This window comes from Ctenopharyngodon idella, chromosome 6, assembly GCF_019924925.1.
Source record: "Ctenopharyngodon idella isolate HZGC_01 chromosome 6, HZGC01, whole genome shotgun sequence".
NCBI classification, from domain to species: domain Eukaryota; kingdom Metazoa; phylum Chordata; class Actinopteri; order Cypriniformes; family Xenocyprididae; genus Ctenopharyngodon; species Ctenopharyngodon idella.
The window spans coordinates 24,292,526-24,305,286 of NC_067225.1; the positions used below are offsets into that span (position 1 = coordinate 24,292,526).

At 35.6% G+C, this 12,761-nt stretch overlaps 1 protein-coding gene across 1 annotated transcript; it reads right to left on the reverse strand.

Annotated features, from left to right (window-relative positions):
- Nucleotides 1–186: 186 nt before the first annotated feature.
- pfkmb (phosphofructokinase, muscle b) lies at nucleotides 187–12,268 on the reverse strand. The gene is made up of 22 exons (XM_051897771.1): nucleotides 12,072–12,268; nucleotides 9,867–9,940; nucleotides 9,540–9,617; nucleotides 7,974–8,163; nucleotides 6,374–6,539; nucleotides 6,231–6,275; nucleotides 5,847–5,955; nucleotides 5,666–5,761; nucleotides 5,474–5,566; nucleotides 5,273–5,398; nucleotides 3,677–3,741; nucleotides 3,530–3,593; nucleotides 3,242–3,388; nucleotides 3,087–3,157; nucleotides 2,826–2,913; nucleotides 2,560–2,712; nucleotides 2,305–2,469; nucleotides 2,154–2,215; nucleotides 1,895–2,006; nucleotides 1,678–1,777; nucleotides 1,091–1,196; nucleotides 187–1,001 (listed from the first exon to the last, which is right to left on the reverse strand). Exons 1-22 carry the CDS (start codon nucleotides 12,154–12,156, stop codon nucleotides 866–868), a joined length of 2,331 nt encoding a protein of 776 aa, XP_051753731.1. The 5' UTR covers nucleotides 12,157–12,268; the 3' UTR covers nucleotides 187–865.
- Between the last annotated feature and the right edge of the window lie 493 nt (nucleotides 12,269–12,761).

Below are 12,761 nucleotides of genomic sequence, written 5' to 3' on the forward strand. Positions count from 1 at the left end.
ACTCGAGACACCTGTTTAGTTTTACAAGATTATTACCGTTACAAGGGCATTGTCACCACATGGCGGTGCTCTTTGTTATCTCTTCAGCATCAAGTTTTCAGCCATTGGACATGTTGAGTAACTCCTGAAGTATTTGAATCTCACATTTGTTCGTAATCTGAAAATTATGCTACAACAACTACAACACAGTTTTAAACAGGCATCTTTATTTTGCCACCACATAAATGTGATGAAAATACATTGGATTAGACATCTCTATTCAGGATGGAAGGGTTTGGAAAATATTGGGTGGTAGGATTAGAGTACCTTTTTAACAATTTTAATTATGATATTTATATATTGTACAGATTTTTGGCGGGGTGGGGGACACACACAAGAAAAATTGGGCACTTAATGTCTCACAATTTATAAAATGAAGCTGAATCATATATTGGCCTTTCAGAAAAAAATAAATCAACAAAATATGCAATGTCATAAATTGGATTTCTCTGGCAATGTTATTGATATTAATGTGACTGTTCAAATATTACTTTTCTGTGTTCAGTGAATGCATCTAAAATTAAATCTACAGGTTTCATTTAGTCTGGCAGATTAATTTATTTTGAAACAATAGTGCAATTTTGGCCAGATATGATCCAAAATTGAGAAATCTAGTGGTGAAATGGTAAAAATACAGCTGAGAGTGAAACTTTGTGGGTTTTGTACTTAGTTCACCCAAAAATGTAAATTCTGTTATTATTTAGTCACTCATGTAACCCGTATTTCCTTTTGTGTTCACGTGGTTTTGGAAGAACATTAGGGTGATCAGCTGATTATTCTTTTATACTAAAATCTTTTTTTCATCCCATTGTAATTCAGTGTGTGTCTAGACTGCTCCTCTCTTCTTAATAACATGCTCCATCGTAGCTGTTTCTGAGGTGTCCAAATTGATCTTGTATTTGGCCAGAATCTTGAGAATGGGCCTAAGCTTCAGCCACCACTGCGTCTTCGGTATACGATGTCTGGAACAGAAACAGGTGGAATTCAATCAGTGAATGACAATGTGTACGATGCACTGAAACGACGGTAAAATGAAACAGGTATAACTTACTCAAAGTCAGTGTCCTCTTTGAGATCAGAGAGAGGCTGGAAGATCATGGCTCTCTTCCTCATTCCCAGAACACAGGCAGAATCCGGTGTGTTAGCAAAGATACGGCCTGCTCATACAAGAGTGAAAGATGTTTATGGAAAGACAGAAAGAGAACATTATTCACACACAGTTACAGTCAGGTTTTATGTAAGGCACTTTCAGTGAATACAGTACATTTTGGTGTTTCATTGCTTTTTTATGCATTAGATAATCTCAAGATTGTGAAAATTATTAGATATATTACATACACTAATATCTAAGATAAAATCAACCAAGCATTAAAGTATACTGATATTCAGTTTATTGCAGTAAAATGTTAAGTGTAATTATTCTTATTATTTATTGATTTAAATATTATTTATCATTTAAATCGTTATATAATTTAAATAATTAGTAGTAGTATGTAACCGTGTGTGTGTGTGTGTGTGTGTGTGTGTGTGTGTGTGTAAAACTTCAGTCACTATTTTGTAACCCATTCATGGAAAGTGCTGTAAATTTAAACACAATTCAAACCTATTTCTCAGTCATTTAAATTATTGTTCACTCACCATGTCTGTAACACTCCTTCAGTTTATCAGTCAACCACAACACTGCTTTAGCACCCATCTTTGTGCCAAAGTTCCTGTCAAACGGCGTAGGCGTTCCACCCTGAAAATACCATGTTATTTAGCCCAGAGACGATAACAAGGGAAATTCCAGCTCAGCAATAATGTTCAAAAACACAGGCCAAAAACACAGAATACTATCAATATTGTACACACAGACCTGCTGCATGTGCCCAAGCACATTCTTACGGCAGTCAAAAACTCCTTTGCCCTCTTCTGAGTACAAGCTGAAGAGAAAATCTGTAGTGTAGTTTGCATTACATTTCTCATTCCTGAGGGAAAACAGTGATTTTATTAGAGTGCTGGCACAAGAATCACATAAGACTGGAGTAATTTGTCTAGATTACTGCAGAAGTTGACTGAATGAGAAAGAAAGAGCGAAACGATTCAGTAACAGATTGTGTGACAAAATGACCAACCTGAGGATGAGGCCTCTTTTCACTGTGGTCTTCATCTTTTCCAATAAGTGCTCCACATTTGTCTATTTCCCAACCAAAAATTTAAGTTAAAAACAAACAAAATGACATATATCCATCTAATCAAGCATCAACCCAACCAAACATTCCTCACCTCCAGGTCGTGAATGCCAAATGGATCTTCATAGATATAAGCAGCATCAGCCCCCGCGGCCAGTCCTGCCATGGTTGCCAGATATCCGCAGAATCCCCCCATTGTTTCAATGATGAAAACTCTGCGCTTTGTTCCAGCGGCGGATTGCTTTATCCTATCGCATGTCTTAAAAGACACAAAACAGATGATTAAACATATAGTTGGGGATATGTCTGTGAATTGTATATTACAATTTTATAGTGTGTGGTTTCTTACAGTCGTTATAGTATTTAGCGCAGTATCAGCACCGATGCTGAAGTCTGATCCAGGAACGTTATTAGACACAGTAGCTGGAATAACAACCAGGGGAATACACAACTCCTCATATTTTTCTCTGGCAGTCACTAATTCCAAACCTCCAACAAAGGCCTAAACAAGCGAGAGAGAGAGTGTGTAAGAAGGAAATGGCAAGGTGAGGTGGACAAATAAAAGGATTTCAAATATTTTATTTCATTTGGCAGTAGTATTTGAGATTTTCTCACCTCAAAACCTCCGATGATAACCAGGGCATGAATGTTAAACTTGGCTATATTCAGACTGATGTCTTCAATCATACTAGCCGGCAGTGACCTCCAGGGAGAGAGGGAGAAAGAAAGAGATACAAAAATAACAACTAAATGCTGTCGCACACACTACATACACAAGTTTGGGGCAAGTAAGATTTATTTATTTTTTTTATTTTTTTTAATAAGTGTCTTTTGTTCACCAAGGCTGCATTTATTTGATCAAAGTATGCAGTATACCTCTTGGTTCCTAAAATAGAACCGCCTTTGCCTGTCCAGCCTCCCACATAGCCCCAATCTACTGGTTCAATCTGTGGGAGATAAGAGTTTAAATTAAAGAGAAGGCATTTCTTCATATGGGCTCATGGATTCCTCATGTATGTTAAATACTTTACAGTTCCGTGTGCAAGTCCATCGAAGCCGTCATGTACAGCTAGCATGTTGTGTCCTTGAATGATACCGATTCTGACTGCTGAACGAACTGCTGAATTCATTCCTGCACACGGAGCTCCCACGTTCAGTATAGCTATGTTTATATTACTCTAAAGAAGGAAAGATTGAAAGAGGAAGATGATAACATCAAAATAAATAAATATATAGAAGAGAAATTCATACATATCTGGAGTAAAGGCTAACAAACAGAATAAACTGAATGATTAAATGATTTATATCTTGTTACGCACCTTCACGTCTGGGGCGGTCACATGGGCCAAAAGTTTATATGTGTTCCAATTGTTTTCAAAACTCCTGCAGAAGAGAAACAGCAAATCAGTCACAAGTTTAGTTAGCAAAAAGAAAGAAAGAAAGTAAAACAAGGATAAAGAACTCACTTTCCCCTGAGCTTAACAGCTTCCTCAAACCTGCCCTCTGCCATAGCTTTGGTCACTTCTTTTGTCTAAAAAAAAAAAAGAGAACAAGAAGTATTACAAATTAAATTGCTTAATGGAGGTACAAATGAACAAACCAAACATCTGCATCAAATTGATCCATAAAATAAAATAAATAAAATATTAAATAATATATTAAATATTATATAAAATTACACGGTAACACTTTACAATAAGGTTCGTTAGTTAAACATTAGTTAATGTAGTAACTAACATGAAATAACCATGAGCAATACATTTGTTACTGTATTTACTAATCTTCGTTAACGTAAGTTAATGAAAATACAGTTGTTCATTGTTTGTTCATGTTAGTTCACAGTGCATTAACTAATGTTAACCAGATTTTAATAATTTATTAGTAAATGTTGTAATTAACATTAACAAAGATTAATAAATGCTGTGTAAGTGCAGTTCATTATTAGTTCATGTTAACTAATGTAGTTAACTAATGTTAACTAATGAACCTTATTGTAAAGTGTTACCAATTACACTACCATTCAAAAGTTTAGGGTCAGTAAGATTCTTGTTTTTAATAAATTAATACTTTTATTTAGCAAAGATTCATTAAATTAGATTTAAAAGACACTGTAAATAATTTTATATTGTGTCAAAATGTTCTATTTTAAATAAATGCTGTTCTTTTCAACTTTCTATTTATCAAAGAATCCTGAAAAAAGTTATAATGATTTCCACAAGAATATTAAACAGCACAACTTAACAGAAAATATTAATAAATGTTTCTTGAGCACCAAATCAGCATATTAGAATGATTTCTGAAGAATCAGGAATCGTAATGAAAGATGTGACACTAAAGACTATTACTAAATAACTGTTCTCTATTTTAGTATATTTTAAAATTACATTATAAAATATACTAAAATAGAGAACAGTTATTTTAAATTGCAAAAACATTTCACAATATTACTGTTTTTACTGTATTTTTAAACAAATAAATGTAGCCTTGCTCTGCATAAGAGGCTTCTTTCAAAAACATTAAAAATGGCCGACTCCAAACTCAGACTGTAGTTTATATAAATACTTTAAAGGATTAGTTCACCCAAAAATTAAATTTCTGTCATTAATTACTCACCCTCATGTCGTTCCAAACCTGTAAGGCCTTCGTTCATCTTCGGAACACAAATTAAGATATTTTTGATGAAATCCAAGAGGGTTTTTTAACCCCCCACAGAAAGCAACGTAATTACCATCATTCAAGGTCCAGAAACGTAGTAATGACATCGTTTAAACAGTCCATGTGACTACAGTGGTTCAGCCTTAATGTTATGAAGCGAAGAGAATACTTTTTGTGTGCAAAGACAAAACAAAAATAACAACTTTATTCAACAATTTCTTCAGTACCCTGACAGTCTCCTCTTAATGACTTAATGACAGAAATTTCATTTTTGGGTGAACTAACCCTTTAATATCTGATGGGACAACAGCAGTTATTTGTATTTGATTTGGACTACCACATCGAAACACATCAAACATAAAATAACTATGCAGCCAGGAAGTCAGGACGTGTCTATGGCTGCTTACCACTTGCACACACTCCATGAGGGGCAGTCGAACAGCCATGTTTCCAGACAGACTGACCACACATGCAGGGGTGTCAGGAGTGGCTTCTAGCAATGCCATCACAGCCTCCACCCCCATCCTACTGCCCTGAGAACAAGCAAGAAATGCATGTTACATATGGATCAAATAAACAAAAAAATGCAATCTGAATTCTGTTCATACCAAGATTCTGTCAAAGGCTGAAGGTGTTCCTCCTCTCTGCACATGACCCAGAATAGTGGCACGTGTGTCAAAGCCGAGCTTCTTAGCAACCAGCTAAACAAACACAAACATGCACAAGGAATTAGTCATGTCAAGTACCAGCTGATAAAAAAATCACTATGATCATATTTTATGAGGCAGTGTGCGACTTACGTTCTTGATAATGTCACAGGTTATGGGTTTGCCGTGGCGATCCAAAGCGCCTTCTGCCACAATGATGATATTCAAACGATGGCCAATGCTTCTGTGCTGCACAATTAAGACAATCGCAATTAATGATTATGATGTTGACTATGATGTTAAGTAAGGCAGTTATAATGTTTATAGATGTTACATAAGTAAGTCTCCTGCACAGGTGGTCCTCCCATCCTTCATCTGGAGGCATCTCAGGGATAAAAACCCAGTCAGCACCACAGGACAGGGCAGTGACTAATGCCAAATACCTATATTTACACATAAACATATACATACACTCTTGGTTAGAGGAAGAACATAAAAGAAACACTGCATTATACTGCATAATAGCTAAAACTATTTTCATTATAGCTAAAACTATTTTTGTTTGGCTAAATATTCGATACTTGAAACAAAATAGATAATTGAAATAAAATAAAACATAAAAATATGTTAATTATATTATATATTATATATGCCCAGTTATTTTAGAACAAATAATATGGGAACATGTAACAACAGAATGACATATCATGCAACATACCCACAATGCCTCCCCATCACTTCCAGAATAAAGGCTCTTTGATGACTGCAAATGGAAGATAAGGACAAACAAACCAATGTGTTGTCAGGCTCAGAATGCAACTGTGTAGTACCATATGTACACACACATGTGTTTGCATGTACCTCTGAGCTGTTGTTGTGATGGCATCCACTACTTCCATGATTCTGTGCAGAGCTGAATCTGTGCCAATGGTCATGTCTGTGCCACAGAAATCATTGTCTATGGATCCAACCATCCCAACGATGTTCAGATGAGATGAACGTTTAGCCTCCTCTGCTGTGATCTTGCCTATGAGCACAAACAGACAGACGTGTGGTTCTCTCTAAAATCTTTCTAATAACTGACACATTGAATCTTCTCATCAGTCTCCTTATTTATAAAAAAGTTATAGTGTAATTTACTTTCTGTAAAAAGTTACATACATATTTAATATATTTACAAAGCCAAAACATGTTCTCAAAGATGACCATATACACTACTGTTTCAAATGTTTGCAGTCTGTAAGATTGTTTAATGTTTTTGAAAGAAGTCTCTTATGCTCACTAAGGCAGCATTTATGCGATACAGTAAAAACTGTAAAAACACAGTAAAATACAGTAAAAACTGCAATATTGTGAAATATTATTACAATTTAAATGAACTGTTTTCTATTTGAATACATTTTAATATGTAATTGATTCCTGTGATGGCAAAGCTGAATGTTTTCAGCCATTATTCCAGTCTTCAGTGTCACATGATCCTTAAAGGATTAGTTCACTTTCCAATTAAAATTTCATGATAATTTACTCACCCCCATGTCATCCAAGATATTTATGTCTTTCTTTCTTCAGTCGAAAAGAAATGAAGGTTTTTGATAAAAACATTCCAGGATTTTTCTTTATATAGTGGACTTCAATGGTCTCTAAACGGTTGAAGGTCAAAATGACAGTTTCAGTGCAGCTTCAAAGGGCTTTAAACGATACCAGACGAGGAATAAGGGTCTTATCTAGTGAAACGATCGGTCATTTTCGAAAAACAAAATGTAAATGTATGCGCTTTATATAAACAAATGATCGCCTTCAAGTGGTTCCGCCAAAACCGCACTTCCGTATTCTTCAAAAAGTTTACGCTGAATGTCCTACACTTTCCCTATTCAACTTACGGAACGAACGCGGTGCCAGTTCCGTTTTTTCTGTAAGTTGAATAGGCCGATCGTTTCTCTAGATGAGACCCTTATTCCTCATCTGGTATCGTTTAAAGCCCTTTGAAGCTGCACTGAAACTGTCATTTTTACCTTCAACTGTTTGGAGACCACTGAAGTCCACTATATGGAGAAAAATCCTGGAATGTTTTTCTCAAAAATCTTCATTTCTTTTCGACTGAAGAAAGAAGGACATGGACATCTTAGATGACATGGGGGTGAGTAAATTATCAGGAAATTTTAATTTAAAAGTGGACTAATCCTTTAAGAAATCATTGTAATATGCTGATTTTGAATGAAACATTTCTTATTATTATCAGTGTTGAAAAGTGCTGCCTAATATTTTTTGTGTAAACTGTGATACATTTTTTTCAGGAATATTTGATGAATAGAAAGTTCAAGAGAACGGCATTTATTTGAAATAAACAAATTGTGTTATGTCCTTGATGAATGAACGAACAAACAAACGAACAAACGAACGAATGATATAAAACAGTTTGAAAACACCTGATATAACAGATTACCAGATGGTGTAGTCTTACCTGCTTTCAGCAAGATTTGAAGCAGTTCACTCCACTCATTGCGGAACTCGTTGGCACCTGTCAGGCTGCCATCTCCACCAATCACACACAAATTAGTGATGCCCAACTTCACCAGGTTGCATGCTGCTTTAGCTCTACCCTCCTTACTGCGGAAGTCCTGACAGCGGGCACTGCCAATGACTGTTCCCCCCTGACAAAACAGACAAAGATAAATAATCAGAAATACAGACACTTCAGCAAAAATGCCAAATATTTAACACGTTACGACTTGAGATGTTGGCAGAGGAATATGCTAAAATGCAGTGAATGGATATTGACTACATAAAATGCAGGGTGCCAAGGTGTTAAGGTTTGGCTTGATACCAAGGGTTCGTAACTGTCTGCGATCTTGTGGTGCCATCAGCCAATCAGCATTATCATGATGTCATTTGTCTGTGGCTCATGTCATTACTCACATGGTAATGTGTAGTGTGGGCATTAGTGTGTGTATAATATTACCCTAAGTCTCAAAAGCAGAAATCTCTGGGTGAACTCTGGCATTTTGTGCTAGACCACTGTGGTTATAACCTACCATGCAATATGATCTCTTACACACATACAAAAATAACTTGATGCACTCATCCTTTAGTTTTAGTTATAGTTTGATTGTGTTGATGTGTGCACAAGACAAGAGTAAATGCAATGAGCATATATGTGTGTTGAAGGAAAGAGCGTTTGTAGCATTTCATAAGTACTGGGGTACAGGACCCCATCAAAAAGCGTCCTCATATTTTAATACTCTTTTTTTGATACTGTTTTGGATATATGGATAGTATAAAGTGTGCTGCTTGTTCACAATAAAGAGCAGCTTCATTGCTGACACACGTATCGATAGAAAAGATTTGCGAGTTTTGTGTCATACAATGGACTGTAGGTAAATATCACCTCATCCAGCGCTGTTTTTATTTTCTGTCTTATAAAGTATCCGTTACAGTGTGGGAAAATGTGAACTGTGAAAATGAACTGTTTGAATTTACATTTACAGTTACACTTTTATCCAAAGCAACATATATTGCATTGAAGATATCCACCTTATTTTTAACATAAGAGCGGGAGTAGCCATTTGTAAATTGAATTGAATGTGCAGTTATTTTTAGCTCTACAAAACAGCTTGTTATGCTGCTTGATATTGCGAACTGGTATTTTTTACCATATTATTTCAATGTATTGTCTACTGGTTTGTACCACAAATAGTTTTACCATTTACTGCACTTTGTTATTCTTCTAGTTATTTACCTATAACGGCTAATGAACTGGAAGTTGCACCTTTACTTCCATGTTGAAAAATAAGATGGACCCCATGACCTTGGCATTACTAGCGCCATGCTGTACTGTTTGAGCTACAGAACACAACTTGAATGAATCAAACTAAGTCGCAAACTATTTCAGACCTTTTTGGAAACCCATTTGACCAATTAGATAAATAGTGATTAATTCACAGATCATTAGTTTGGATTCTAAACAGTTGATAGAAAACACACATGATATGATTACCAAAATATTACAGTGAAAATATTATCAGATTACCAGCTGCAGCATCATTGACACGCTCTCCCATGTTGCTTGTCGAATGTTATCGCCTCCATCGACTAGGCCCTGATAACCCTAGACGCACACAGAGATTGGAGGATGCATAATTTAATACACACACACGTTACATAATGCATAGACTTTAAAAAGATTAAGTGGATTTAGAATTGAGCAAGAGCTGAGTGAATTAGAAAGTGAATTTCTCCTGCATAAGTGAATAACAGTGAATTAGAATTACAAATTCTCAATTTTTGTGTGCAGAGAATGCCAATCTTTCACTTTTAATTCTTTATTTCTTATGTGTGTGTGTTTAGATGTACAAACCTCATGCACAAAATAGACTTTCGCACCAGTGTAGATCCCGACTCTCACTGTGGCTCGGACAGCAGCATTCATGCCTGAGATATAATAATTAGTGAGTCATAATTATTGCACATATTTTATAGTATTTTGACTTGCTAGACATTGATATACAGAAGTAAAGGTCTAAGGTTTTTTTTAATTTGTCATAAGCATTACATTTAATTAAGTTTTGGTGACGGTTCGTGAAACATATCCACCTAACCACTAATTAACTGGAAAGTGTGTGATAGGAAACTGCTTTTGGTTTTATTTCAAACCTGTTATCTTGTCATCTGGTCACACAAACACACATGGTGGTTAGGTCCTATTGAAAAGGGCAATCTAAGTGGCTCAAGTTTCATTTAAGATTGAACCAGAGAGGACAACAGGCAAGCTTCATTGCCCAGCTCTCCAAAGCAACCACATTTCCCAAAAGGTCACCAGCTAAATATAACACCCCCAAGATAGAGAGAGAGATCATGGGGAGGAATTGAGTGAGAGGGAGAGGGAAGGATGGGACAACCATAGTTAAGGTTCTTCTAGGACTAGTTGACATTACACAGTTATTTGACTTATTCTCCAGCTGGTACCAGATAAGGTTAAAGGTCTGTTCTTTTTCCTACTGCTAAAGGTTGGATAAAAGGTCAGTGTGAAAGCTTTAGAACCTTTTATGACCTCTCTGATATATGATTCCTGTTGCTCATTCAACAAGGCTGCTATAGTAAATGAGGAGGTGATAGTTCAATCAGGTAATCAAGGATCCAACACAACCACTTTAAATTATCATCTATCAAGTTATGCCCAAATTCAATACCGCACACATTTGACTTTATACCTTGCATTTTAATGTAAAATAGGAAACTGCATATCACTCTTGATTTTGCAGTTGCAAAACCTTCCTACATGAAGGTATAGTTTTCCCAAAACTGGAAATGATGTCATCATTTGCTCACTCTCATGTCATTCCAAACCGCTTTTCCTGTAGTTCATGAAACACAAGAGATGTTTAGCAGAATGTCCTTGCTGCTCTTTTCCCATATAACAAAGGGATTGTGATTTATATGGCCAAAATTTACGCAACGACAAAAAGGAGGAGAACAAATTGCACACATTTTGAATGCACAGAAGCATGAACAAGGTTTGTACCATAAACATTTTCATGTGGAATTTTATAGTGTTTTATTGGAGCTCGACAGTATAAACATCTCCTTTAGTGTTCCACTGAAGAAAAATACATAGGTTTTGAATGACAAGATGCTGAAAAATGCTAAAAGATTTTCATTTTAAAACCTAACTGATGCTATAGCTGAAGGTAAAATAAATACTTTCCTTTATGCATTCATAAAGATTTTAACCTAAAATCTTGATGTATTTTGAATATACTAATAATAAAGGTAATGGGTATGTTATGCTTAACTACCCAAAAACATCTACACTAATGTTCAAAAGTTTGGGGTCTGTAAGTTTTTTTCTTAAAGAAATTAATATTTTAATTCAGTGGGGACGCATTCAATTTTTCAAAAGTAACAGTAAAGACATTTATAATGTTACAAAAATTCTATTTTAAACAAATGCTGCTTTTGAATTTTATTTTCATCAAAAAATACTGTGATAATAATAAGAAATGTTTTCTGAGCACCAAATATGAGCATATTAGAATAATATTTGAAGGGTCATGTGACACTGAAGGCTGAAGTAATGGCTGCTGAAAATTCAGCTTTCATCACAGAAATAAATTTAATTTTAAAATATATATTAAAATAGATAACAATTATTTTAAATTGTAATAACATTTCACAATATTACTGTTTTTCGATCAAGCCTTGGTAGCATAAGAGAATTTATAAAAAAAAAAAAAAGTAAAAACATACCGACCCCAAAGTTTTAGTAGTACAAAGAAACTTAATGAACAAATCATCTATTAACTACAAGAACAATGGCATATTAAGTGTTTTGTTGTATGAAGTGAGAAATAAAATGAGAGGTTATATTTTAAAGCACTTGTTTGTTAGATTCAGTATGTGAGAACTTAAAGAAGTTTAAAAAAAGCTGTGACAACTGTTTAAAGTTGGACCTCAAAACTGTTTAAAGGAATCAGCAAAATTTCAGCAAAACTTTTTTTCTGTATCCACATCCACAGAGTTAGTCTCCATAAATGCCTGTACACACAAATACACACTTCCTCACCCTGTGCATCTCCTCCAGAGGTGAGGACAGCAATGGCCCTTCCAATACCCATCTTTGTGGGGTCCACAGGTGCTGAACGCTGCATATTGACAAGATGGCCTGAGGACGACAAGAGAAATTTTGAAGTGAATTGTCAACCTTTCTCTCGCTATCAGACCACTCTCTTCCTGACTGAATGAGTGGGAGTGTGACAGCAGTATAAACACCCTCTACCCTGGTATGCAGTGTCACACACAGTATCCACCCACGTCATAACTAAATTTAAAATGATCTGCAGTTGCACCACGTGCTTCTAGTATTCTGATTAAAACACATACAGTTTACAGTCACTTTAATCCCATGCCATGTGAACTTTATGCAGAAACGCAATCAGATACAAACACAAAACACTTACACAGACAAACAAAAGTGCACGCACATGGTTGGACAAGCACACACCAACATACAGTAATGTGACCTTTATGCTATCTTTTCCCATAGGTCATACTGTGAATATGCAGTGCAAAAATACTCTCTCTCTCTCACACACACACACACACACACACACACACACACACACACACACACACACACACACAGACTTACAGCCATTGTGTGTGGAGGTAGAACAGCTGAGGTCTTCCAGGGTTCTATCATAATACTCTGTAGAAATGGTCTTTCCATCTGTAACACAAGGGCATTGAAAAAAAA

What these genes read in the sequence shown, in the direction of transcription:
- pfkmb (XM_051897771.1), bottom strand. Translation starts at nt 12,156, where the DNA reads ATGCAGCGTTCAGCACCTGTGGACCCCACAAAGATGGGTATTGGAAGG. An exon ending in CGCTAAATACTATAACGACT is followed by an intron (nt 2,470 to 2,559) that starts GTAAGAAACCAC and finishes GTGTCTTTTAAG; the next exon opens with ACATGCGATAGGATAAAGCA. An exon ending in TGCTTGGGCACATGCAGCAG is followed by an intron (nt 1,778 to 1,894) that starts GTCTGTGTGTAC and finishes TGGTATTTTCAG; the next exon opens with GGTGGAACGCCTACGCCGTT.